The sequence below is a fragment of the Saimiri boliviensis genome, chromosome 12 (assembly GCF_048565385.1).
Source record: "Saimiri boliviensis isolate mSaiBol1 chromosome 12, mSaiBol1.pri, whole genome shotgun sequence".
Lineage (NCBI taxonomy): Eukaryota > Metazoa > Chordata > Mammalia > Primates > Cebidae > Saimiri > Saimiri boliviensis.
The window spans coordinates 7,837,815-7,860,993 of record NC_133460.1 but is presented as its reverse complement, the minus strand read 5'-3'; the positions used below and the strand labels follow the sequence as shown (position 1 = coordinate 7,860,993).

The 23,179-nt window shown below is 48.0% G+C and overlaps 1 protein-coding gene across 2 annotated transcripts in view; it reads right to left on the bottom strand.

Moving 5' to 3' along the window:
* Positions 1 to 10,303: 10,303 nt before the first annotated feature.
* ADCY9 (adenylate cyclase 9) overlaps positions 10,304 to 23,179 on the bottom strand; it is a 146,099-nt gene continuing 133,223 nt past the window's right edge. For both annotated transcript variants that reach the window (XM_010339128.3, XM_003928473.4), the window contains exons 10-11: positions 20,636 to 20,677; positions 10,304 to 14,541 (exon numbers count right to left, since the gene is read on the bottom strand). In XM_010339128.3, coding sequence (XP_010337430.1) covers positions 13,350 to 14,541; positions 20,636 to 20,677 — 1,234 coding nt within the window. In that variant the 3' untranslated portion in view covers positions 10,304 to 13,349. The remainder of the gene's footprint in view (positions 14,542 to 20,635; positions 20,678 to 23,179) is intronic.

Genomic DNA, 23,179 nt, shown 5'->3' with positions numbered 1-23,179 from the left:
CTTTTTTTTTTGAGACGGAGTTTTGCTCTTGTTACCCAGGCTGGAGTGCAATGGCGCGATCTTAGCTCACAGCAACCTCCGCCTCCTGGGTTCAGGCAATTCTCCTGCCTCAGCCTCCTGAGTAGCTGGGATTACAGGCACGTACCACCATGCCCGGCTAATTTTTTGTATTTTTAGTAGAGACGGGGTTTCACCTTGTTGACCAGGATGGTCTCGATCTCTTGACCTCGTGATCGACCCGCCTCGGCCTCCCAAAGTGCTGGGATTACAGGCTTGAGCCACCGCACCCGGCCTCTTTTTTTTTTTTTTTTTAATTTTTTTAAGAGACAGAGTCTCGCTCTGTTGCCCAGGCTGGACTGCAGTGGCACAATCACAGTTCACTGCAGCCTCAAACTCCTGGGCTCTAGCGATACTCCCGCCTCAGCCTTCTGAATAGCTGGGACCACAGGCATGCACCACCATGCCCAGCTGCCTTTTATATTATTTGTAGAGATGGGGTATCACTAGTTTGCCCAAGATGAAGTGCAGTGGCATGATGTTGCCAAGGCTGGTCCCAAACTCCTGGGCTCAAGTGATCATCCCATCTTGGCCTCCTAAAGCGCTGGGATTATAGACGTGAACCACTGAATCTGCACCATGGTTATCTTTTTTTTTTTCTTTTTTTGAGACGGAGTCTTGCTCTGTTGCCAGGCTGGAGTGCAGTGGCACCATCTCAGCTCTCCGCAACCTTCCATTTCCTGGTTCAAGTGATTCTCCTGCCTCAGCCTCCCGAGTAGTTGGGATTATAGGCACATGCCACTACACCCAGCTAATTTTTGTATTATTAATAGAGACAGGGTGGCCCAGGATGGTCTCAATCTCCTGACCTCGCGATCCACCCGCTTCGGCCTCCCAAAGTGCTGGGCTTACAGGTGTGAGCCACCACACCTGGCTGCCCCATGGTTCTTAAAAAGGGGTTTTCTTAAAAAGAATGCTTCACCTTCCTTTCTGGTGTCGGGAGACAGACTGTCAGGGAGAAGGCGTTTTGCTCCTCTAACTGCCTTTCTGCAGAGAGGTTCCTGCTCAAGGAACGGGGTGCCTAAACCCCAAATCCCTGGTGGCATTCAAGGCTGCTTGCAGCCACTGTGTTCTGGCCAATCCTGTTCAAGCGAGGGGAGCTGAGGGTGGCCCAGCACATGCAGGCTGGACAGAGTTGCAGCCTGTTCTTCCTGGAAGCGCCTGCATCAGGGCCAAGGACAGGCCACCTAGTAGCAGAGCCCCTGGAACCTGATGCTTGGCTCAATGGATTAAAATGCAACAACCAGGCTGGGCTTGGTGTCTCACGCCTGTAATCGCAGCGCTTTGGGAGGCCGAGGTGGGCAGATCACCTGAGGTCAGGAGTTCGAGACCAGTCTGGCCGACAAGGTGAAACCCCATCTCTACTAAAAAATACAAAAGTTAGCTGGGTGTTGTGGCACACACCTGTCACCCCAGCTACTCGGGAGGCTAAGCCAGGAGACTCACCTGAACATGGGAGGCAGACATTACAGCGAGTGGAGATTGCGCCACTGTACTCCAGCCTGGATGACAGAGGAAGACGCCGTCTCAAAAATGTATGTATATGTGTTTCACAGTTACAATTCTTCCTGGTTTTGGTTATTGAGAGCGCATAAGCAGTCTTTCATTTATTTAATTTAATTTATTTATTTTTGACACGGAGTCTCACTCTATTGCCCAGGCTGGAGTGCAGTGGCGTGATCTCAGCTCGATGCAACCTCCGCCTCCCGGGTTCAAGTGATTCTCCTGCCTCAGCTGCCTCCTGAGTAGCTGAGACTACAGGTGCGCGCCGTCATGCCCAGCTAATTTTTGTATTTTTAGTAAAGACGGGGTTTCACCATGTTGGCCAGGATGGTCTCAATCTCCTGACCTCGTGATCCACCCACCTTGGCCTCACAAAGTGCTGAGAATATAGGCGTGAGCCACGGAGCTCAGCCAGCTTTTAATTTTTTTAAATTGAGGATTTGGCTCCTGAATGGCAACTCTCTTCCCATGAACTGAAGGGAAATTTGGAGCGACCCCTCTCCACAGGGTTTTCGTCTTCTAGAAAAGAGAAGATGAGAAAGGGCAGATAAGAAGAGGGTTGGGAGGGGAACCGGGGGGGGCGAGTGGAAAAAAAAAAAAAGAAGAGGGTTGGAGGGGAGGAAAGAAAGAAAAACTGAGAAATTTCTAGAAAACATGATTAAAAAAAACCCCCAAAACTATCCATACTTGTGGAATGTACATATTCTTTAAAATCGGTGATTTCGTTATTTTATGACTAGCGAGGTGCTGTGCCCACAGGTAGGAAGCTTTAGCCAGTGTGTGGACAGTGCCTATTTGTGATATGACAGACACGCCGGAAGGCTGCTTGAACCGCTGTCACCCTTTGCAGCCATCCAACACCACCGACAGCAAGAACGTCTGCCTTGACAACCCGTGGGGACAAAGCTGACCATCAGCGTGGGGAAGTTGCTGTCACAGATGCGTCACAGCTCTCACACCTCCCAGAATTGCTTTTGGTGTGAGGATCACTGCTTGGATGGAGAAAGTGGAATTTGATTGTAATAACTGGGCCATCTCAGGGATGGCTAAATCCTAAACTGCTTACAAAGCATGAAACTGACGCGAGATTTCACAGAGGATGTCAAGGCTCTGATTTTTCCACCTGGCGCTCATCTGGGTGTTATTATTAGCACTTCAGTTTAATGCTGCAGGGTGAGGAGGATGTGCCCAGACGCCCCAGCAATGCACCCCGTCCAGTGGCTTCTGACATGCAGAGCAGCATCCCAGGGGCCACCGAGGGGGCTGGGGCAGGCTGGGAGCTGAACTCTGCAGACACTGGGTGCTAGGGAATGATGGCGCTTTGATATCCACTCTTCTGGGCATTCCCAGTCTGGTCCTCTGCTCTGTCCCTGCCCTCCATAATTCCAGGGACCTAGTCAATGGGATTGGTGGGGGGGCTCTCTGAGCCCCACACCTGCCCGAGAACCTGGTATGCTGCTGCTGGGCCAGCCCAGGAGTGAACGGATAAGTTCCTCTTTCTGAGCCGGGATCAGGCCCAGAACTCCCAGCTCGCAGCTTGGGCACCTGCCTGGTGCTGAAACCAGAAGGGACCTGCAGATGATTTCCTGAAAGGCTGCCCGGGACTTAGTGGCTACTCAGGGGGTGCAGCTGGGAGTGTCTCCCTCTGGGCCAGTGCATAAGGTCCAGACTGGGAAAAGCGCCAGAAATGTAACACAAAGTTCACCAAGAAGCCAAGGGGGCAGGCCTGGGGCCAGCATTGCACCTTGGTGCTGGGAGGTTGCTGCCTTGCCACAGTAAGGGAAGGAAGAGCACATGTGATATTGGCATCCACACAGGGGAGCTCTCGGCAGGAGCCATCTGCAGGGATGATGGACATGGACACAGGTGGGGGGGTCCCGTGCGTGTGGCAGAGCCATCGGTTGGGAACATGGCCAACTCTTTTGGAGTTCTGTTAACCTTCCCAAGGTAGAGGCCGTCACATCATGCCACATGGCTGGTGTACTAGAACACGCTAGATTGTCTCTCCAAGCACGCAGGTCTAAGCCTGTCATCATTCTGCCAGTAAGACAGACAGATGAATGAAAAGACGGGCGAACTTAGAAATGAGGGGCTGAAAAGGAGAGAAAGTGGCCTTTGGTACTGGCTGTGTAAGAAAAGTAAACAGTGACCCAGAATAATTTGTGTCACTAGCTGTCTGATTCATACAATAAATTCATTTTGTCTCATGTGAAATATTTTAGGAAAAAGGGATGCTTTTATCCAAAATTATCTGAAAAATTGCCTCAAATGTCTCTCATTTAAAAAAAAAAGAGTTGGGGCCGGGCGCGGTGGCTCAAGCCTGTAATCCCAGCACCTTGGGAGGCCGAGGCGGGTGGATCACGAGGTCAAGAGATCGAGACCATCCTGGTCAACATGGTGAAACCCCGTCTCCACTAAAAATACAAAAAATTAGCTGGGCATGGTGGCGCGTGCCTGTAATCCCAGCTACTCAGGAGGCTGAGGCAGGAGAATTGCCTGAACCCAGGAGGCGGAGGTTGTGGTGAGCCAAGATCGTGCCATTGCACTCCAACATGGATAACAAGAGTGAAACTCTGCCTCAAAAAAAAAAAAAAAAAAAAAAAAAAAAAGAGTTGGGCCAGGCACAGTGGTTCATACCTGTAATCCCAGCACTTTGAGAGGCCAAGGCGGGAGGATCACCTGAGGTTAGGAGTTTGAGATCAGCCTGACCAATATGGAGAAACCCCCGACTCTACTAAAAATACAAAATTAGCCAGGCATGGTGGCACATACCTGTAATCCCACCTGCTCTGGAGGCTGAGGCAGGAGAATCGCTTGAACCTGGGAGGTGGGCGGGATGCAGTGAGCCAAGATCACACCACTGCACTCCAGCCTGTGCAATAAGATCGAAACTCCATCTTAAAAAAAAAAAAAAAAAAAAGTTGGATCAAGCGAGGTGACTCATGTCTGTAATCCCAGTGCTTTGGGAGGTGAAGGAGAGAGGGTCACTTGAGCCCAGGAGTTTGGGATCAGCCTGCGCAACATAGTGAGATCTCACCTCTATAAAATAAATACATAAAATAGCTGCATCTTATCTTCTCAGGTCTCAATTGAATTAATGTTCTGAAAGTTCATTAATATTGTGATATGATTTGAACAAATTACATTCTTCAACATTAAAAAAAAAGCCAAAAGAAAACCCAGACAGTCTCCAGGCATAAGGTTGGATGAGTACCCTTAGACGTCTATGGATATCTTTCATCTAAGTTCATTCAAAGTTTAAACAAATTTTTTGAGGGTCTCGCTCTGTCGACTGGGCTGGAATGCAGTGGTGAGGTCATAGCTCACTGCAGCTTTGACCTCCTGGGCTCAAGCGATCCTCCCACCTCAGCCTCCCGAGTAGCTGGGATCCTATGTATACACCACTATGCCTGGCTAATTTTGAAAAATTTTCTGTAGAGAATAGGTCTTACTATGTTGCCCAGGCTGGTCTCAAACTCCTGGGTTCAAGTGATCTTCCCACCTGACCCCTACAAAGTGCTGAGATTACAGGCATGAGCAACTGCACCCAGGCAAAGTCAGATATTTTTTCACCTGAGATCTCCAACTGCCATGAAAAAGTCAAATTATATGCTATAATAATTCAATTAAGTGGGCAAGTAATATTTCTTTTCCTTCCTTCTCTTCTAAGTGCCTGAAATACTGGAAATACACAATAAGGGCTTTTAAAAAACTACCTAACATAATAAAGAATGGTGAAAGAATTTATTGCATAATCAACAAGTTAGGGAAAACCCTAACTTTGCATTAAAGGTATGTATTCTGTTTTTGTTAAATAGTAGGAAGGACAAGACACCAGTGGAATCAGCTTTTTTTTTTTTTTTGAGACAGAGTCTCACTTTGTCTCCCAGGCTGGAGTGCAGTGGCGCGATCTCACCTCACTGCAACCTCCGTGTCCCGGGTTCAAGCGATTCTCCTGCCTCAGCCTTCCCAGGAGCTGGGATTACAGGTGACCGCCACCACACCTGGCTAATTGTGTGTGTGTGTGTGTGTGTGTGTGTGTGTGTGTGTGTGTGTGTGTATTTTCAGTAGAGGCAGGGTTTCTCCATGTTGGCCAGGCTGGTCTCAAACTCCTGCCTTCAAGTGATCTGTCCATCTTGCCTCCCAAAGTGCTGAGATTATAGGTGTGAACCACCACGCCCGGCCAGCAATCTGTCTTCTCTACGGAGGCAGCAAACCTTACCTCTTTCCTGTGACCATTTGGATAATTTGGTTACTCTATGGACACCAAGTTTAGATTTTTCAGAGATCAGGCTCATCTGAGTAATTTAAACATTTCTCCATTCTAAGCATACATGAGATAATAAATGTTCCATACATAATTTAAGAAATGAACCTTTTTTTTTTTTTTGAGACAGAGTTTCGCTCTTGTTGCCTAAGCTGGAGTGCAATGGTGTAATCTCGGCTCACCGAAACCTCTGCCTCCTGGGTTCAAGTGATTCTCCTGCCTCAGCCTCCCGAGTAGCTGGGATTACAGGTGCCTGCCACCACATCCGACTAATTTTTAAGTTTTTAGTAAAGACAGGGTTTCACCATGTTGGCCAGGATGGTCTCAAACTCCTGACCTCATGTGATCTGCCCGCCTTGGCCTCCCAAAGTGCTGGGATTACAGGTGTGAGCCACCACACCTGGCCTCAGTTGCCTTTTATTCAGAGGTTGAATTCGCCATAAAGCCATGGACAAGAAAATAATCTTGCAGGCATTAGAGCTGACACTGAGAGTCCTATTTAAAAATGTGAGCAACGAGGTGGCTCACATCTGTAATCCCAGCGCTTTGGGAGGCCAAAGTGAGTAGATCACTTGAGCCCAGGAGTTTAAGACCAGCCTGGGCAACATGGTGAAACCCCATCTCCAAAAAAACCCAAAAAATTAGCAGGGCATGGTGGCACACGCCTGTAGTCCCAGCTACTCAGGAAGCAGAGATAGGAGGGTCCCTGGAGCCCAGGGAGGCTGAGAGTGCAGTGAGCTGTGATTAAGGCACTGCCTTCCAGCTTGGGTGACAGAGTGAGCCTCTATCTTAAACAAACAAACAAAAAAGTCCCCATTCAATTCCTCATATCTGGAAAGTCCCTTCAGTTTACTAGTGGAATTCATTGTGGTAATGGTAAAGCCACCCGGCAAAGCACAGCTCTAATCGCAGCTGTTTCTCAAATGCTCTCATGTATTGCCGAAAATTTAACAGCCTAGGTAAATTTAAAAACCTAAGAAAAGGGAATTTAGGGAGTTATTTGGAACACAGTAGGCACTTAACAAATACTGGCTGGATATTACTTATCCGTTGGAAATAATTCAACTAATATTTGTGTACTGAAATGTTTTTTAAGCAGCTCTTCAAATATATTTAGATAACTCACACATTAAATTCTAAAATATAATTTTGATTAAAATGCATGTGTCAAGCCTGGGCGCAGTGGCTCACGCCTGTAATCCCAACACTCTGGAAGGCTGAGGCAGGTGGATCACCTGAAGTCAGGGGTTTGAGACCAGCCTGGCCACCATGGTGAAACCCCATCTCTAATAAAAATACAAAATTTAGCTGGGCATGGTGGTGCCTGCCTATAATCCCAGCTACTTGGGAGACTGAGGCAGGAAAATTGCTTGAACCTTGGAGGTGGAGGTCGCCGTGAGCCAAGATTGTGTCATTGCACTCCAGCTGGGGCAACAGAGTGAGATGTTGTCTCAATAATAATAATAATAATAATAATAATAATAAAAATAAAAACGCATGTATCAAAAAGTAGCACTAACTTGCTGAATCAGGTTTCCAATGGAGGGTGCAGAAATGCTGGGAAACCTCATCTGCAGAGTCAGAATGAAAGGTCATCTCTCCGGTTACTGTTGATCGGGGCACTTAATTTGCATCTGTGGACTCCTGAAATTATATACAAAATCAGAAGAGTTGGCCAAGCACGGTGGCTCACGCCTGTAATCCCAGCACTTTGGGAGGCTGAGACAGGTGGGTCCTCTGAGGTCAGGAGTTTGAGACCAATCTGGCCAACATGGTGAAACCCTGTCTCTACTAAAAATACAAATTAGCCAGGCGCGGTGGCACAAGTGCCTGAAGCCCCTGCTACTCAGGAAGCTGAGGCAGGAGAATCACTTGAACCTGGAAGGTGGAGGTCACAGTGAGCCGAGATCACACCACTGCGCTCCAGCCTGGTTGACAGAGCCAGACTCTGTCTCAAACAAACAAATCAAGAGCTGTTTTTATGTTCATTTTTCTGGACAAAGGAGCCATAACTTTCATCGAATTATCAAAGGCTTTGTGAGCCAAAAAACCAAACCAAACCAAACCAAACCAGACAAAAAACAGTTAAGAATCACGCTACTGGATGAGATTCCAACAGGCACACGGATTATTCAATTCGCATCTCCTTTAGACTTTCAGGTCCCGCAGAATTCCCCAAGCTTAAATTACTCTAATAACCAGTAACAACTCTTTAGTCATGTTATTTAAAAAAACAATTTTTACAAAGGAACTGTATAAAAATAGACACTTGGGAAGATTTGAAATGTACGTGTCCATCACATGCAAGTGTGTTCTTTTTCTCAATCACTTCCTCTGGGCTTTCTCCAGTCAGTTTCACTTTCCTAGTTCATGGGATCTATTCCAGGTGGCCACAACGATAGATTCCCACAGCAGGGAAAAGCAACCATGTGAACAAGCTTTCAGACGAAAGAGAAACCACAAATGATCGGTTCTGGGGCTGACTGCAAAAATTAGAGGCTGCCTTTCTTGACCGTCTGAGAAATCCTCTAAGTCCCTGGGTGCCCTTTCTGGTAGAAAAACCCATGTTCTGCCCAGGCATGGTGGCTCACGCCTGTAATCCCAGCACTTTCGGAGGCTGAGGACGATGGATCACTTGAACCCAGCAGTTCGAGACCAGCCTAGCCAACATGGCAAGACCCCCATCTCTGCAAAAAATTAGCTGGGTGTGGTGGTGCGCACCTGTTGTCCCAGCTACTCTGGAGGCTGAGCTGGGAGAATGACCTGAGTCAGGGGAGGTCGAGGCTGCAGTGAGCCCTTATGGAGTCACTGCACTCCAGCCTGGGCAACAGAATGAGATCCTGTCTCAAAAAAAAAAACAACAAAAACAAAAACAAAACAAAACAAAAAAAACAATCAAACAAAACCTACATTCTTACAAGACCCTGGACAAAGGAGCCATAACTTTCACCGAATTATCAAAGGCTTTGTGAACCAAAAAACCAAACCAAACCAAACCAAACCAAAAACGGTTAAGAATCATGCTAGGCGGCAAGGATGGTTATTCCCTAGGCTGGAAAGGTGTCCAGGGATACTCGCAGTAGGGAGGAGAGTAGCCTCACCAAATAGCGTCCTCACTGGCCCCTGGCTCCAACAGAGAATCACCTGGAGACTGAACCCCCTGAAAGTCCGTAACTGGAGGCCATGAATTCAGCTCCCTATGCAGAGTCTACAAGAGAATTATTGTGCCCTGAAGTTGGTCATAAATACTTAACTCCCCAGGCCAGGCACCATGACTCATGCCTGTAATCCCAGCACTTTGGGAGGCTGAAGCGCACAGATTAATTGAGGCCAGGAGTTTGAGATCAGCCTGGCTAACATGGTGAAACTCTGTCTCTACTAAAAATACAAAAATTATCTGGGTGTGGTGGCATGCACCTGAATCCCAGCTATTAGGGAGGCTGAGGCATAAGAATTGTTTGAATCCAGGAGGCAGAGGTTGCGGCAAGCTGAGATAGTGCCACTGCACTCCAGACTGGTCAAAAGTAAGACTGTCTCAAAAAAAAAATTAATCCATCAGGAAGAACCCTGCAGGGGAAGAGACTCTAATCCCTAGAATATCCATAGTTTGGCCTCAGATTTGGAGTTGTGGTAAACTTCTAAGAAGTATAGAGAATGGCACGTGTTGTGGTCTGTTTGGGCTGTAAAAAAAAAAAAAAAAAAAAATGGCCGGCCGAGCGCGGTGGCTCACCCCTGTAATCCCAGCACTTTGGGAGGCCGAGGCGGGTGGATCATGAGGTCAAGAGATTGAGACCGTCCAGGTCAACATGGTGAAACCCCGTCTCTACTAAAAATACAAAACATTAGCTGGGCATGGTGGCATGTGCCTGTAATCCCAGCTACTCAGGAGGCTGAGGCAGGAGAATTGCCTGAACCCAGGAGGAGGAGGTTGCGGTGAGCCGAGATTGTGCCATTGCACTCCAGCCTGGGTAACAAGAGCGAAACTCCATCTCAAAAAAAAAAAAAAAAAAAAAAAAAAAAGGCATGTGTGTATTTCTGGTAAGAGGCTCTATACTTTAAACAGTCCAAAGTGGCTCTGTGACTTCCCCAAAACACCAGGACCCCAGTGATCCATGCACCTGCAATAACACTTTCCTTTTCAGAAAACCTGCTTTTTTCCCTCAATTTCTTCTCTTAGGATGTTGCAGAAAACTATTTAGAAAGCCTCACAGGGAAAAATCTCACAAGCAGAACTTGTCTCGCAACTTTATTGTTTTAAAAAAATTCTGTGTAAAAATAAATACTTTTCAACCCAAGTTAACTGTAGCAAATATATCCAATTAAGAAAATAACAAGTACACAAACAGGGTGTTTTACTTGCCCTGTTTCTGAAGTCATGATGTGAAGGAAAAGCAGAACATGAGATATCCCAGGAAGACGGCCCTCGTCTCTGAAGCAGTGCCGATCTTTCAATAAGAAAACACCAAGCATCAAATGTTCAGATTTTAGAATATTTTAATGTCCATTTCTTCAGTGAATGCATTTTGAAATTATTAGAATTAACAATTTAAAAAGAGCAGATCAAAGGAAATACGGAAAATGCAGACAGTTGGTTCCTGCTGATTCAATTTCAGATTCTAGGCATGGTGTGATTTTCAAAACAACCAATTAAAAAAGCAAAACTCCTTACCTCGAAAATCTAGAAATTCAAATGCAGATGTGTCTTTGGAAACTACAAATGATTACAGCCCATGGAACAGGAAGCACGCGGCCTTTGGCTCTCCGATCGTGTGCAAATGTGCAGGTGCAGCCCCCGCGGATGACGTCAGTGTGGATGGAGCCACAGGTGCGGCGCAGCCTGTGGGACTCTCAAGCTATTCGAGGGTGTCATAACTGATGCTCTACATTTGTTTGCATTGGATAAGACTGTGTGTGCTTGTTTACCATATATATGGATATATAATTTGATCTGAGCTGGGGCTGAGAAGAAAACAGCAATTGCAACTTGAAGCAACTATTTACACACATTCAATGCTGAAGTATTGCTTCCTGTCCTAAGTTCCTAAGAGGTATTGCCACCCTGAAGAACGACCCATCCCGTCAACGGCACTCGCGCCAGCTGCTTAGAAACCCGCGTCTCCAGCACGGTGTGTTCACTGCCAACAGACGGAGATGCAGGGCGTTTCCGCTGCAGAGATTCTGTGGTTCTGCACTGAGGTATGCTTCGGAGCGGGGGACGGGCAGGACCCGAGGGGCTTCATGGCCCAGAGAGAGCATCTGCACTGCTTGTTTAGGAAGGCTCAGGGTGTTTTTAAAGACAACATTAAGCTCTGGGTGAGACTGCACGGGCCTGAACCAGACTCCAGTTGCAGCTCCTTGGGTGCCGGGAGTGAGGAATCGCAAACACCTTTGTGGTAGGGGAAGGAAGAGTTTGATGGGGAAGAAGGATGTGCGCAGATGAACTTTGCCGAGCACGTTCCGAGCGAGACAGCAAGGACCTCAGCAACCGCCCAGCCCCTCAAAGCTACACAGCCTGGAGGGGAAAACATTCAAACACACACCTTAATACTGATGGCAGAAAGAGCGTCATGTGACCGTGATCCCCACGAACGAGGAAAGCATCAGGTAGTGTTTTTTAAGGAAAAAAAATTTTTTTTTTTTTTTTTTTTTTACATTCTTTAGAAGCAAGAGGTATTGTCACAACCACCCTTTCTTCGGTATTGGAAGACCAGCAAACTGAAAGTCACACCTGACGGGAAATCTTACAGCAACCGGGGGTGCCCTGGACCCCCTGGACGTTAGGACCCCAAGTCCCGCTGTCCTGCTGGGTGGCCGCCCTGGGCGAGGCCCCTGGAGAGGTGGCAGGTCAGAATCGTGACATCTTCATGCTGGAGAGGGCAATCTGTATGTCTTTGGGGAGGAGGAGTGATGATGGGCACTGATGCGGGCATGAGAACAAGACAGTGGGATTTACGAGCGGAAAGCAAAATGCACGGGGACATGGGGCAAGACTGACAAGGAGCGTGCCCAGGGCCTCATCGGCATCGCTGGGGTCCCCTGGAAGAGTGGCTATGAATCCGACCGGCAACTCGGGTGAGTTCACTTCCACGTAAATCTCAGACTCAACGCGGCAAAACATCATGGCAGACGGTACCCGCAGCTGAGCACCTGGAGGGAGCTTCCCTGGGTCTCCCGTGCCGCCCTCGGGATTCCGCCCCCCACAGACCCCCAGTTTGCATCCAGATGACTGTCTCTGGGGACGGTCTGAGAACTCCCCCTCAGAGGCTGAAACCTGCTTCCCTGATTAAATCCTGCCACAGACAGGCCCTGTGCCATCCGAGCACAAGAGGGAGCTGAAAAACTTCTTGAATTTGTGGAAGCCAAGATGGCACTGAGGCTGCCTACCCAGACTCCTGTGGCTTTGAGTGAACCCCGGCAGGAAGGAGCCCTCATGGGTGGCAGGGGCAGCTACTCCCCCAGCCCCAGAATCGCACTGGCCGTGCTTTGGGGTCTCGCTTAGACCTGTCTCAGGGTGGGGAGATTGGGGGCAGCCCCAGGTGGCTGAAACACAGAGAGACATCTGGTCACCTTCCTAGAAACTGCCCAACCCTGTGGCTACTTCCCCCCACCCTGAGGACCCAGCACCCCATCCCGGAGCACACATGCTTCCGGATAAATATATAAATAAATAACTGCAACTTTGGATGTTTACTTGGTGTTTTCCTCTCCTCCGATGAGCAGCGTCCAGGACCAACGCCTCCACTCCCGACTGAAAGACCCCTGGGTGAAGGGTCAGGGTGAGGGGTGACTCTGAGACCCCTGAGGCATTGTGCCTGGCTGGTGTTTGCTGTCTTGGCCTGCATGCATATGGCGGAGTCCCTGAACCTGCTCGGGGCAGGGAGCGAGGCCCACTCAGCCCACGGGGCCCGCTGCTCGGGAAAGCGCAGGTGGGTTAGTGGGGGTGGCGGGGCCATCGTGATGCGCCCCCTTGGCACCCCCTGTTGGTGGATTACTGGCACTTTATATCAGATTCATGAATGCAAGTGTGTGTGCGCGTGTGCTTACGTAGAGAGGTCAGGTCGCCGGGGAACAAACACTGTGACTGAGACAGAAACAAAATAAACTCAAAAACGGCATTAGCCAGAGAACCGAAAAGCGTGTCTCGTGGGAAAAAGCAGTAAAAATGAGATCTTAACCACAGCTTTTGTTCTAAAAGTCAAGTAATACCCAAAGCCATGATCTCCACTGGCGGCCTCTGTCCCGAGACTCCAGGCCGAGGCCAGCCCTGAAGGCACTTGTTCTCCACCCCGTGCTGAACGGATGACCCAGAGGCAGGCAGGGTTTCCAGGGAAGGGAGCGAAGGGAAAGAAATGGATGAAAGTGAACCCTGAATAACTGTGATCCACACAGAAGTTAGGGCTGAAATGACCACATAAAACCACGTCCGGGGAGGGAAACTGTGGCGCTTTGAAAGCACAACAGCCAAATACAAATATTATTGTGTTTCGACAAACAGCACCTCGGGCAGCGGGTGGGCGCCGCCTCACACACTCTTTGAAACGTTGAGCTTGGTGAGTTCGTTGGCTTCTTCCATTCCCGTGTCGTCACAGTCGTCTTTCTCTATGGCTTTGCCAAACCGACCCCCTTCTTCGGCTTTGACGGGCTCCTTCCAGGGTCTCTTGGGGGACAGGTGAGCGTCCTTGGCCTGCGAGCTGCTGTCGGAGCCCAGAGACGTCTTGTCCGCATACGGGACAGAAGGCACCAGGTTGGCAATCTCGTCCGTGGGAGACCGTCCGATGCTGCCATCCACCTGGACGCGGATGTCTGGGGAGATGGACAGCTGGTGCTGCGGGATGACCCCATGGTCCGTGCACTTTGGGTACAGGTAGGTCTTCATCTGGCCTTTCCCCTTGACGTTCACGGTCCCTCTGTAGTCGAAGTCGTAGCCCATCTTGCTCAGGACGCGGTAGCTCTCTTCGCTCACCTGGATGCGGCACTCCACGCCGGTGGTGTCCATCCTGCTGGCGATGTTGACGGTGTCCCCCCAGATGTCGTACAGCAGCTTCGTGGTGCCGATGACCCCGGCCGTGAGGGGCCCGTGGTTGAAGCCGATGCGGAGCTTGAAGTTGAACCACAGCATGTTGTTGTTGAAGTCGTCCACCACGCGCATCATCTCCTTGGCGAACTCGAACAGGATCTGCAGGTGCTCCTGTGGGTGGCTGCCGTCCTGCGCCTGCGCGGTGTTCAGCCCCGACGCCGCCATGTACGTGGCTCCGATGGTCTTGATCTTCTCGATGCTGCTGTAGTCCGGCTTGCTTAGGAGCTCGTCAAAGTCCCCGATGAGCTCGTTGAGGACCCGGTAGCACTCCTTGCCGCCCTCGTAGTTCTCCTCGTAGAACTCGCTGAAGTTGACGATGCTGGCGAAGATCACCCCTCCGCTGTCGTGGTTCTTGGAGTAGGTCTGGGAAACCTTCAGCTGCTCGGCCACGTGGTAGGGGATGATGTTCCTCAGCAGCCAGTCCGCCTGGTCCCGCATGCTCTGGATCTTGGTGCGGTGGAGGTCCGCTTCCACGTCCCCGTGGTAGTGGAGGCGGTAGCTGACTTCAAATTCGCGATTCAGGAACCAGACCAACAAGAGCAGGAGAAAGAACACGAGAACCACCTCCTGGCCGATGAGGCTGGCCGGCCGCCGGAGGTCACGCGGCAGCGAGCTATTGCACGGGTTCCTCTCGGAACTGGAGAGCAAAGACACGGGAAAGGGAGAGGTTACTGCTCGGCGCTTCCAAGTTCGGAACAGCCCCGCTAGCTACGCAAAGCTTCGTGGAGTCCAAGCCTTCAACAACCTGAAGCTGGCAAGCCGCCCGGTCCTGGTTTTGGCTGGCTGCAGATGTGGACGGATAAACAGCGAGTTTTGAAACGGATTTATTTTATTTTGTTAAACAGAGGTGGGGACTCACTGTATTGCCCAGGCTGGTCTTGCACTCCTGGGCTCAAGCAATCCTCGTCCCTTGGCCTCCAAAAGTGCTGGAATTACAGTCATGAGCTGCTGTGCCTGGCCCTGTAACTGATTTCTTTAATAAGTGCTTGGTCATTATTTTCTTTCTTTCTTTCTTTCTTTCTTTTTTTTTTTTTTTTAAAGTCTTTTCTTTTCTCTCTCTCGTTTTTTTTTTAAGAGACACGGTTTCTGTTGTCCAGGCTGGAGTGCAGTGGCACAATCATGGCTCACTGCAGCCTCAAACTCCTGGGCTCAAATGATCCTCCTGCCTCAGCCTCCTAAGTAGCTGGGATTACAGGCATGTACCACCACACCTGGCTAATTAAAAAAATTTTTTTGAAGAGATAGGGTTTTGCTTCTTGCCAAGGATGGTCTTGAACTTCTCACTTCAAGCCATCCTCCCACCTTGGCCTCCCCAAGTGCTGGGATTACAGGGTTGAGCCACTGTGCCTGGCCTAACATCTTTTTTTTTAGATTGAGTCTTGCTCTGTTGCCCAAGCTGGAGTGCAGTGGTGCGATCTAGGCTAACTGCAATCTTTGCTTCCTGAGTTCAAGCAATCCTTCTGCCTCAGCCTCCTGAGTAGCTGGGACTATAGGCATGTGTCACCATGCCTGGCTAATTTTTGTATTTGAGTAGAGACAGGGTTTCACCATGTTGGCCAGGCTGATCTCAAACTCCTGACCTCAACCGATCTGCCCGCTGTGGCCTCCCAAAGTGCTGGGATTATAGGCATGAGCCACCTCACCTGGCTTTTTGCTGAACATTTTGAAAGTAAGTTGCTGACATGAACTTTAAGTATTTCAGTATACATCTCCTAAGAATAAGGATATTTCCCTATGTAACTACGATATCACCATCATACCCAAGAAATTTAACATTCTCTTAATACATTTGGTTCTTAGATTTCTTTTTTTTTTTTTTTTTTTTTTTTGAGACGGAGTTTCGCTCTTGTTGCCCAGGCTGGAGTGCAATGGCGCGATCTCGGCTCACCGCAACCTCCGCCCCCTGGGTTCAGGCAATTCTCCTGCCTCAGCCTCCTGAGTAGCTGGGATTACAGGCACACACCACCATGCCCAGCTAATTTTTTGTATTTTTAGTAGAGACGGGGTTTCACCATGTTGACCAGGATGGTCTCGATCTCTTGACCTCGTGATCCACCCGCCTCGGCCTCCCAAAGTGCTGGGATTACAGGCTTGAGCCACCGCGCCCGGCTGGTTCTTAGATTTCTAATCCAACAAACCTGTCCTTTACAAATAGCTTTTATAAGCTCTGTACTCTCTACCTGTATAAAAAAGTTTGACAAGACACCATTTTCCCCCCATTCTGGGTTAGTTCTGTTTTGCCCAAGTGACACAAGACAATGTTAACATTTTAACCAGTGCTGTAATTTTCTCATGGTCCTGCTGTGTTCTAGCACATGGACATTCTGTAATTTAACCAGGTTCCTCCTGATGGAACCGGGCCTGGGTCTGTCTTATCCAACCACAAACAACGATGCAGGGAATATTCTTCTACCCCTATCTTTGTGTGTATAGAAGTGCTAAGTCATTTTAAATATTGCACATTTAGAATTTCTTTAGAAATTTCCAAATTGCCTTTATACAAGGCTGAATGAATTTGTCAGAGGGCTGCGGATTAGCACAATTCCTTCCTTCCTTCCTTTCTTCCTTCCTTCCTTCTCTCCCTCCCTCCCTTCCCTCCCTCCTCCTCTTTTTCTCTTTCTTTCTTCTCTCTCCTCTCTTTCTCCATCCTTCCCTCCTTCCTTCCCCTCCCCGCCCCCCCCCTTTCTTTTTTGCTTTGACAGAGTCTTGCTCTGTCGCCCAGGCTGCAGTGCAGTGCTGCAATCTCAGCTCACTGCAACCTCGGCCAATTCTTGTGCCCCAGCCTCCTGAGTAGTGCGCACCACCACACCCAGCTAACTTTTGTATTTTTTGGTAGACAAGGGGTTTCACCATGTTGGCTGGGCTGGTCTCAAACTCCTGACTTCAAGTGATCTGCCCGCCTTGGTCTCCCAAAGTGCTGGGATTATAGGGGAGAGCCACTGTGGCCAGCCGAGTAGCACAATTTCTTAAAGTTGGTTTTGAAAATATACTTTTTTTTTTTTTTTTTTTAAAGAGACCCGGTCTTTGTTACCCAAGCTGGAGTGCGGTGGCACGATCCTAGCTTACTGCAGTCTTGACCTCCCAGACTAAAGCAATCCTCCTGCCTCAACCTCCCGATTAGCTGGGACTACAGGCAGGTGTCACCAAACCTGGCTAATTTTTTGAATTATGTGTAGAGATCAGGTCTTACTATGTTGTCCAGGGTGGTCTCAAACTCCTGGGTTCAAACAATTCTGCCTCTGCCTCCCCAATGTGCTGGAATACAGTTTTTTCCATTTAAAAATATTACACACTCATCAAAGGAAATGAAGGAAAAAAGTAGACCAAAAAAAAAAAAAAAAAAAAAAAAAGATTCGTCCATCATCCTGCCAGGCAGAGGCAATCACTATTAACATTTGTTGAATTTCCTTCTAGTCTTTTTCTTTTTTACAACAAACTGACTGTTCTGCTCATGTAAATGCTGTGCCCTGATGTATTCCTCCCATGCAGAGTAGGCCGCTTGATTTTATGTAATAAAGGGCTTGGTCACTAAATAACTATATATCCAATTGGCAGATCCTCAGTTTAGACAGCTCCATGACACTGAAAGCTCAATTCTTTTTCTTTTAGAGATGGGGTCTCGCCATGTTACCCAAGCTGATCTTGAATTCCTGAGCTGAAACAGTCTGCCTGCCTTGGTCTCCCGAAGTGCTGGGATTATAGGCATGAGCCACCATGCCTGGCCAAAGCTCAATTCTTTTTTTTTTTTTTTTTTTTTGAGAAAGAGTCTTGCTCTGTCGCCCAGGCTGGAGTGCAGTGCCGTGACCTTGGCTCACTGCAACCTCTGCTTCCCGGGTTCAAGCAATTTTCCTACCTCAGCCTCCCAAGAAGTTGGGACTACAGGCATAAGCCACTATGCCTGGGTAATTTTTACTTGTTTACTAGAGACAGGGTTTCACCATGTAGGCCACGCTGGTCTCAAGCTCCCAGCCTTAGGTGATCCACCCGCCTTGGCCTCCCAAAGTGCTGGGATTACAGACCAAGCCACCACGTCTGGCCAAAAGCTCAATTCTTTAATCAAAGTATTGGTTTTACTAACTTTGACTTAGGATATTAAAAAATAACGAGCTTGACCTACGTGGCTGTCATGGTCCTCTGTGAAGCACAACCCCAAAAGCCCTGGCCATGGAACAGAACCCCTGGGCCTGTCCTGGGGGAACCGCGGGGGAGTTCCGGAATCTTGGGCAGGCCGTGCCATCTTTCTGCCTCTCGGCTTCCTTGAGTGTCAGCTGTGAAGATGGACTGGCAACTTCCCTTCTGGCCTAAGGTTGCTGTCCTTGGAAAGGCCTGCCTGCAAATGTGATCTGGCTGGCACCAGGGAGCTGGGATTCAGGGAGGATTCCCGCCGTTTCTTGATAAGAGCGGCTCAGATGCCTATGCTGTGTAAATAAGGAGGTTTATGCCCAATACCCGCTTTCCTGCTGGAGGTCTGGAATTTAGGTACGCACTAGGCAGAGGCTGCTGATCTGAACAGCCCCTAATGCCACTCTGGACGCCGAGTCTCTAATGAGCTTCCCTGGAAGACTGCATGTTACAAGCGGGCTGGAGGAATTAAGCCCATCCCTTGTGACTCCACAGGAGGGGACTCTTGGAAGCTGTGCTGGCTTCCTCCAAACGTCAATTCACGCACCCTTCCCTTTGCCGACTCTGCTTTCTGTCTTTTTAGCTCTAATAAATCACAGCCGTGAGAGAGCTGATTGCGGAGTCCAGAGTCCACCCTGAGCTGGTCTTGGGAGCTTTGAGGCAGTTTCTATGACTCAATGCCTATGACCAGGAACCAAGAGTCCCCCGTGGGAAGACACCCTGTGCTTCACTGATTCATTTCGCAAACTGTTACTGAAACAAATGACATTACTGTCCTACATCTCAAGTACTGAGTAAAACAACCATTTGTTACGATGAGTCAAGCATAGGTATGTCCAGCTCCCTAAGCCCTCTAGTTGGTTTTTAAATAGAGTAGGAAGAGAATGTGGACTGGGGGAAGGTTTTGTGAGCCTGTCTCATTGGGTTAGGAGTTGACTTTTCTTTTGGTTTCTCAAAGTGGACACTGCGAGCAGTTCCCCCTTATGAGCGGATGCACCAAGGTCTAACATCCCCGTTACGTCAGGGGAGTGCTTCCAATCTCTGTGGTAGAAACAGGAGCCTGTATCGAGGCTTCTCAATCGGTTATTGCTTGCGCAACTCACTCTCATCTGCTGCAGCCACAGTCAACAGCACGGCTGACTCTGGAGATGGGCACGGGCCAGGCCCCTCCGGCAGAAAAGGAAAAGCAGCCGCGGGCTAGTGCCAGAGGGAGAGGGAAGCAGAGCACACCGTGTGCTTTTCACCTTTGCGTCAAAGGAGGAAAAGTCATTACAAGCAGCACGTGCACTCAGAAGCCAAGGGGGCTGCCTTGCAACAAAAGGTATCTGTAACAAACAGGTAAGAGGGCGACTTTCCAGCTATAACCTGTTTCCTATTCTAATACCGAGGAGCAAAGGAGCTGATTCTATTCCTAAATCCAAATAGCAAAGGTCCATTTCAAAAAGAGAAATTTCTTTTCTTTTTCTTTTTTTTTTTTGGAATAGCGTCGCACTCTGTCGCCCAGCCTGGAGTGCAATGGTGCGATCTTGGCTCACCGCATCTCCACCTCCTGGGTTCAAGCCATTCTCCTGCCTTGGCCTCCCAAGCAGCTGGGATTAAAGGCACCTGCCACCATGCCTGGCTAATTTTTGTATTTTTAGTAGAGATGGGGTTTCACCACGCTGGCCAGGCTGGTCGCGAACTCCTGACCTTGTGATATACCCAACTTAGCCTCCCAAAGCACTGGGATTACAGGCGTGAGTCACTACACCTGGGCATTTTTTTTCTTTTTTTGAGACACAGTCTCAGTGTGACATCTAGGATGGGGTGCACTGCCACCATCACGGCTCACTGCAGCGCAAATTCCTGGCCTCAAGCCCACCTTAGCTTCCCGCGAAGCTACGACTATAGATGCGTACCACTGCACCTGGCTAATTTTTTAAATGTTTTGCAGAAACAGGATTTCGCTACATTGACCAGGCTGGCCTAGAACTCCAGGCCTCGTGTAATCTTCCCGCCTCGGCCTCCCAAAGTGCTAGGATTACCGGTGTGAGGCACTGAGTCCAGGCTTTTTCTGCCTGCTTTGATTTCCTTTCCCTTCCTCTCTAATTTGTCCATCTTTTCTTTGTGGTTCTATTTATTATTTGTAAGCCTGGTAAGTTATCTCAGTGTTTGAGGCTTGAAAACTATTAACTTTTACTTTTTCTAGACCTTACATAGTTTGATTTTTATTTCTGACTCTTCAATTTGTTTAGAATTTATTGTGATATTTATAGCAAAGCAAGGGTCAAAGATTTAGTATTGTGGATTTCAAAGTCAGTTATTTTAAAATATTTTACAGCGTAACTTTTTTTCTTTGACTGGTGAGATTTCCTTTGTTACACGCTAAAGTCTTACATAAAATTACTATGACTTTAATCTGTCTTAATAAAACAAAAATAATTTTATTTTCCCAATTAGACATGATAGCTACAATATATTTCAAAAAGCAGGCATTTTCCACTTTCTGTTATAAGAATAGACATGTTCATTTTATTCAAGATCCTGCTGTTTTTAGGAAGCTTAGAAATGAGCGGGGTAACAAAGCCACTATCATTTATTCAGACAGAGGTGCATTATTAAAAGCTTACCTGAAATTCTGTACGGTGTCAAGGGGCGAAGTTAATACAGAACTGAAATTAAAATGCAGAAAAAATATTATTATAAAGAGCAAAGAAGGCATTCTGCAAGGCGACCTGAAGAGAGTCAAGCAAACCATGCTCCTTTTGTAGACATGGTTGAGACACCGACATAAGCCACCTGCTCCACCTTTTCCTTCATGGCTGAGTCACTCAATGCTGGGGGCAGTTCCCTTGGAAAAGCTGAGTTTATGTCTTTGTTTACCACCCCGCATCCTCTCTCTCCTGGTGAGGCTTAGCAGCCATGATGGGATTAGGGACTCCAAGGGGTCTCACATGGATGGAGGAGTTCTGAGTTGAGGGGAACTTCAACCACCATCCCTACCCCAGATCTGCTATTTGAACTCTGAGTACAAAGGTGACGGAGGGGTCCCTCATCACTGTGGCTGTCCAGCTCCGGGTGGAAAAGCCCCGCAGCCTCAACTAAAGGCCCCTATGAATGTGTGATGAGGGAACTGTGATGGATCTAAAAGGTTAAAAAGCAGTTTGCTGTATTTCTTTCTTTTTTTCTTGAGACGGGAGTCTTGCTCTGTCACCCAGGCTGGTGTGCAGTGGCAGGATCTCAGCTCACTGCAACCTCTGCCTCCTGGCTTTCAGCAATTCTCCTGCCTCAGCCTCCCAAGTAACTGGGATTACAAGCACATGACACCATGCCTGGCTAATTTTTTTGTATTTTTAGTAGAGATGCGGTTTCACCATAATGGCCAGGCTGGTCTCAAACTCCTGACCTTGTGATCCACCCACCTCGGCCTCCCCGGGATTACAGGCATGAGCCACGGCGCCTGGCCTATGGGATTTCATACTTTTGAGAAAGAGCTTATCATGACCATTGTACTAGATGGCCATATCTTCAGAAAAATCCAAGACTGCTTTATTTTGTGTAAAGTAATCCATTCATTAAAGTTTCATTTCAAGTACTGAATATCAGTCCTATTTGAAATTCCTTTTCTGATCTTAATTTGCAGGGAAGTGAAATATCTTTCATACCGTGATTATTTTCTTAAGTAAACTGAGGACGGATGCTCCCGCTGCCCATGACTGGGCTGCTGCTTTGCTCATAAGCAAAGATACACTGGGCCTACTCCATTTCATACTGGCAGTACTGCAGCAAATGGAATCACTGTGCTTTTGACTTTACTCAAGCAGGGGTCCTCAGCAACAGTAACGCCACTCCAAGGGGCATTTCAGTAATGCCAGGGGCCCCTCTGGCTCTCTTAATAACTTAGGGAACCAGAATGTTAGCTCTCCTGCAAGGACAAGGAAGAAATGTCCCGATGTGACTTTAAAATATTCTGCACACCTAAACCCTCTGTAATTGTAAGCAGGCATTTTTTTTTCAATACACACTAATAGTGAAATATTTTCATAAGCAGTAATAGAAAAAGCCCAGTATTTGGGAGAAGTTTATTACATGGATGGAAGTTTAATGGGTTTAAGATATTACAAAATATTTGAATAAACTGTTCACTGCTTACATTCTGCTAGCCAAGGTATGACGTATTTCCATCAACGTATTTAGTTGTAAAGGCTTAAAATACCCTGAAACCAGTTGCAAATGTGCAATAGGCAATTTGGGACTTATTTTTAACAAATCAAGAACCAAACATCATTCAGTTAGTGCAACACACGAAAGACAGGGATCTCACTGGCTGTCACTAATGGCAAACATATATATATATATATATATAGAGAGAGAGTGTCTTGCTCTGTCACTCAGGCTGGAGGGCAATGGCGTGACCATGACTTACAGTGACCTCCACCTCCTGGGTTAAAGCAATTCTCCTGCTTCAGCCTCCTGAATAGCTGGGACTACAGGTGCCTGCCACCATGCCCAGCTAATGTTTGTATTTTCAGTAGAGATGGGTTTCACCATGCTCGCCAGGCAGGTCTTGAACTCCTGACCTTGTGATTCACCTGCCTTGGCCTCCCAAAGTGCTGGAATTATAGGCGTGAGCCACTGCACCTGGCCACTAATAGCAAATATTTTAAATATAGCACCCATCACTGCCATCCTGTATGTTTTTACATTGTTTGTAGCATAATGATGAGAACGGAGCTTATCCCCAGAGGTCCACTGGCCTCCCTGACAGCTGTTTCTATGTCTGTGCCATCTCTTTCCTTAGCACCTACCAGTGATACAGTTTTGAAGGTCAACATCCTCCTCGGTATATAGAGGATTTCAAAATAAAAGACCGGTGTCCAGTGGCCAGTCATGGATCCTCTGTCTCATGACATCATATGGGGAATTATTTTGACTTAGTATTTATTTTATTTATTATTCACTTTCTTTTTTTTTTTTTTTTTGAGACAGAATCTCCCTCGTCACCCAGGCTGGAGTGCAGTGGTGTAATCTTGGCTCACTGCAACCTCCGCCTCCTAGGTTAAGTGATTCTCCTGCCTTAGCCTCCTGCGTTCAAGCGGTTCTTCTGCCTCAGCCTCCCAAGTAGCTGGGATTACAGGTGCATGCTACCATGCCTGGCTAATATTTGTATTTTT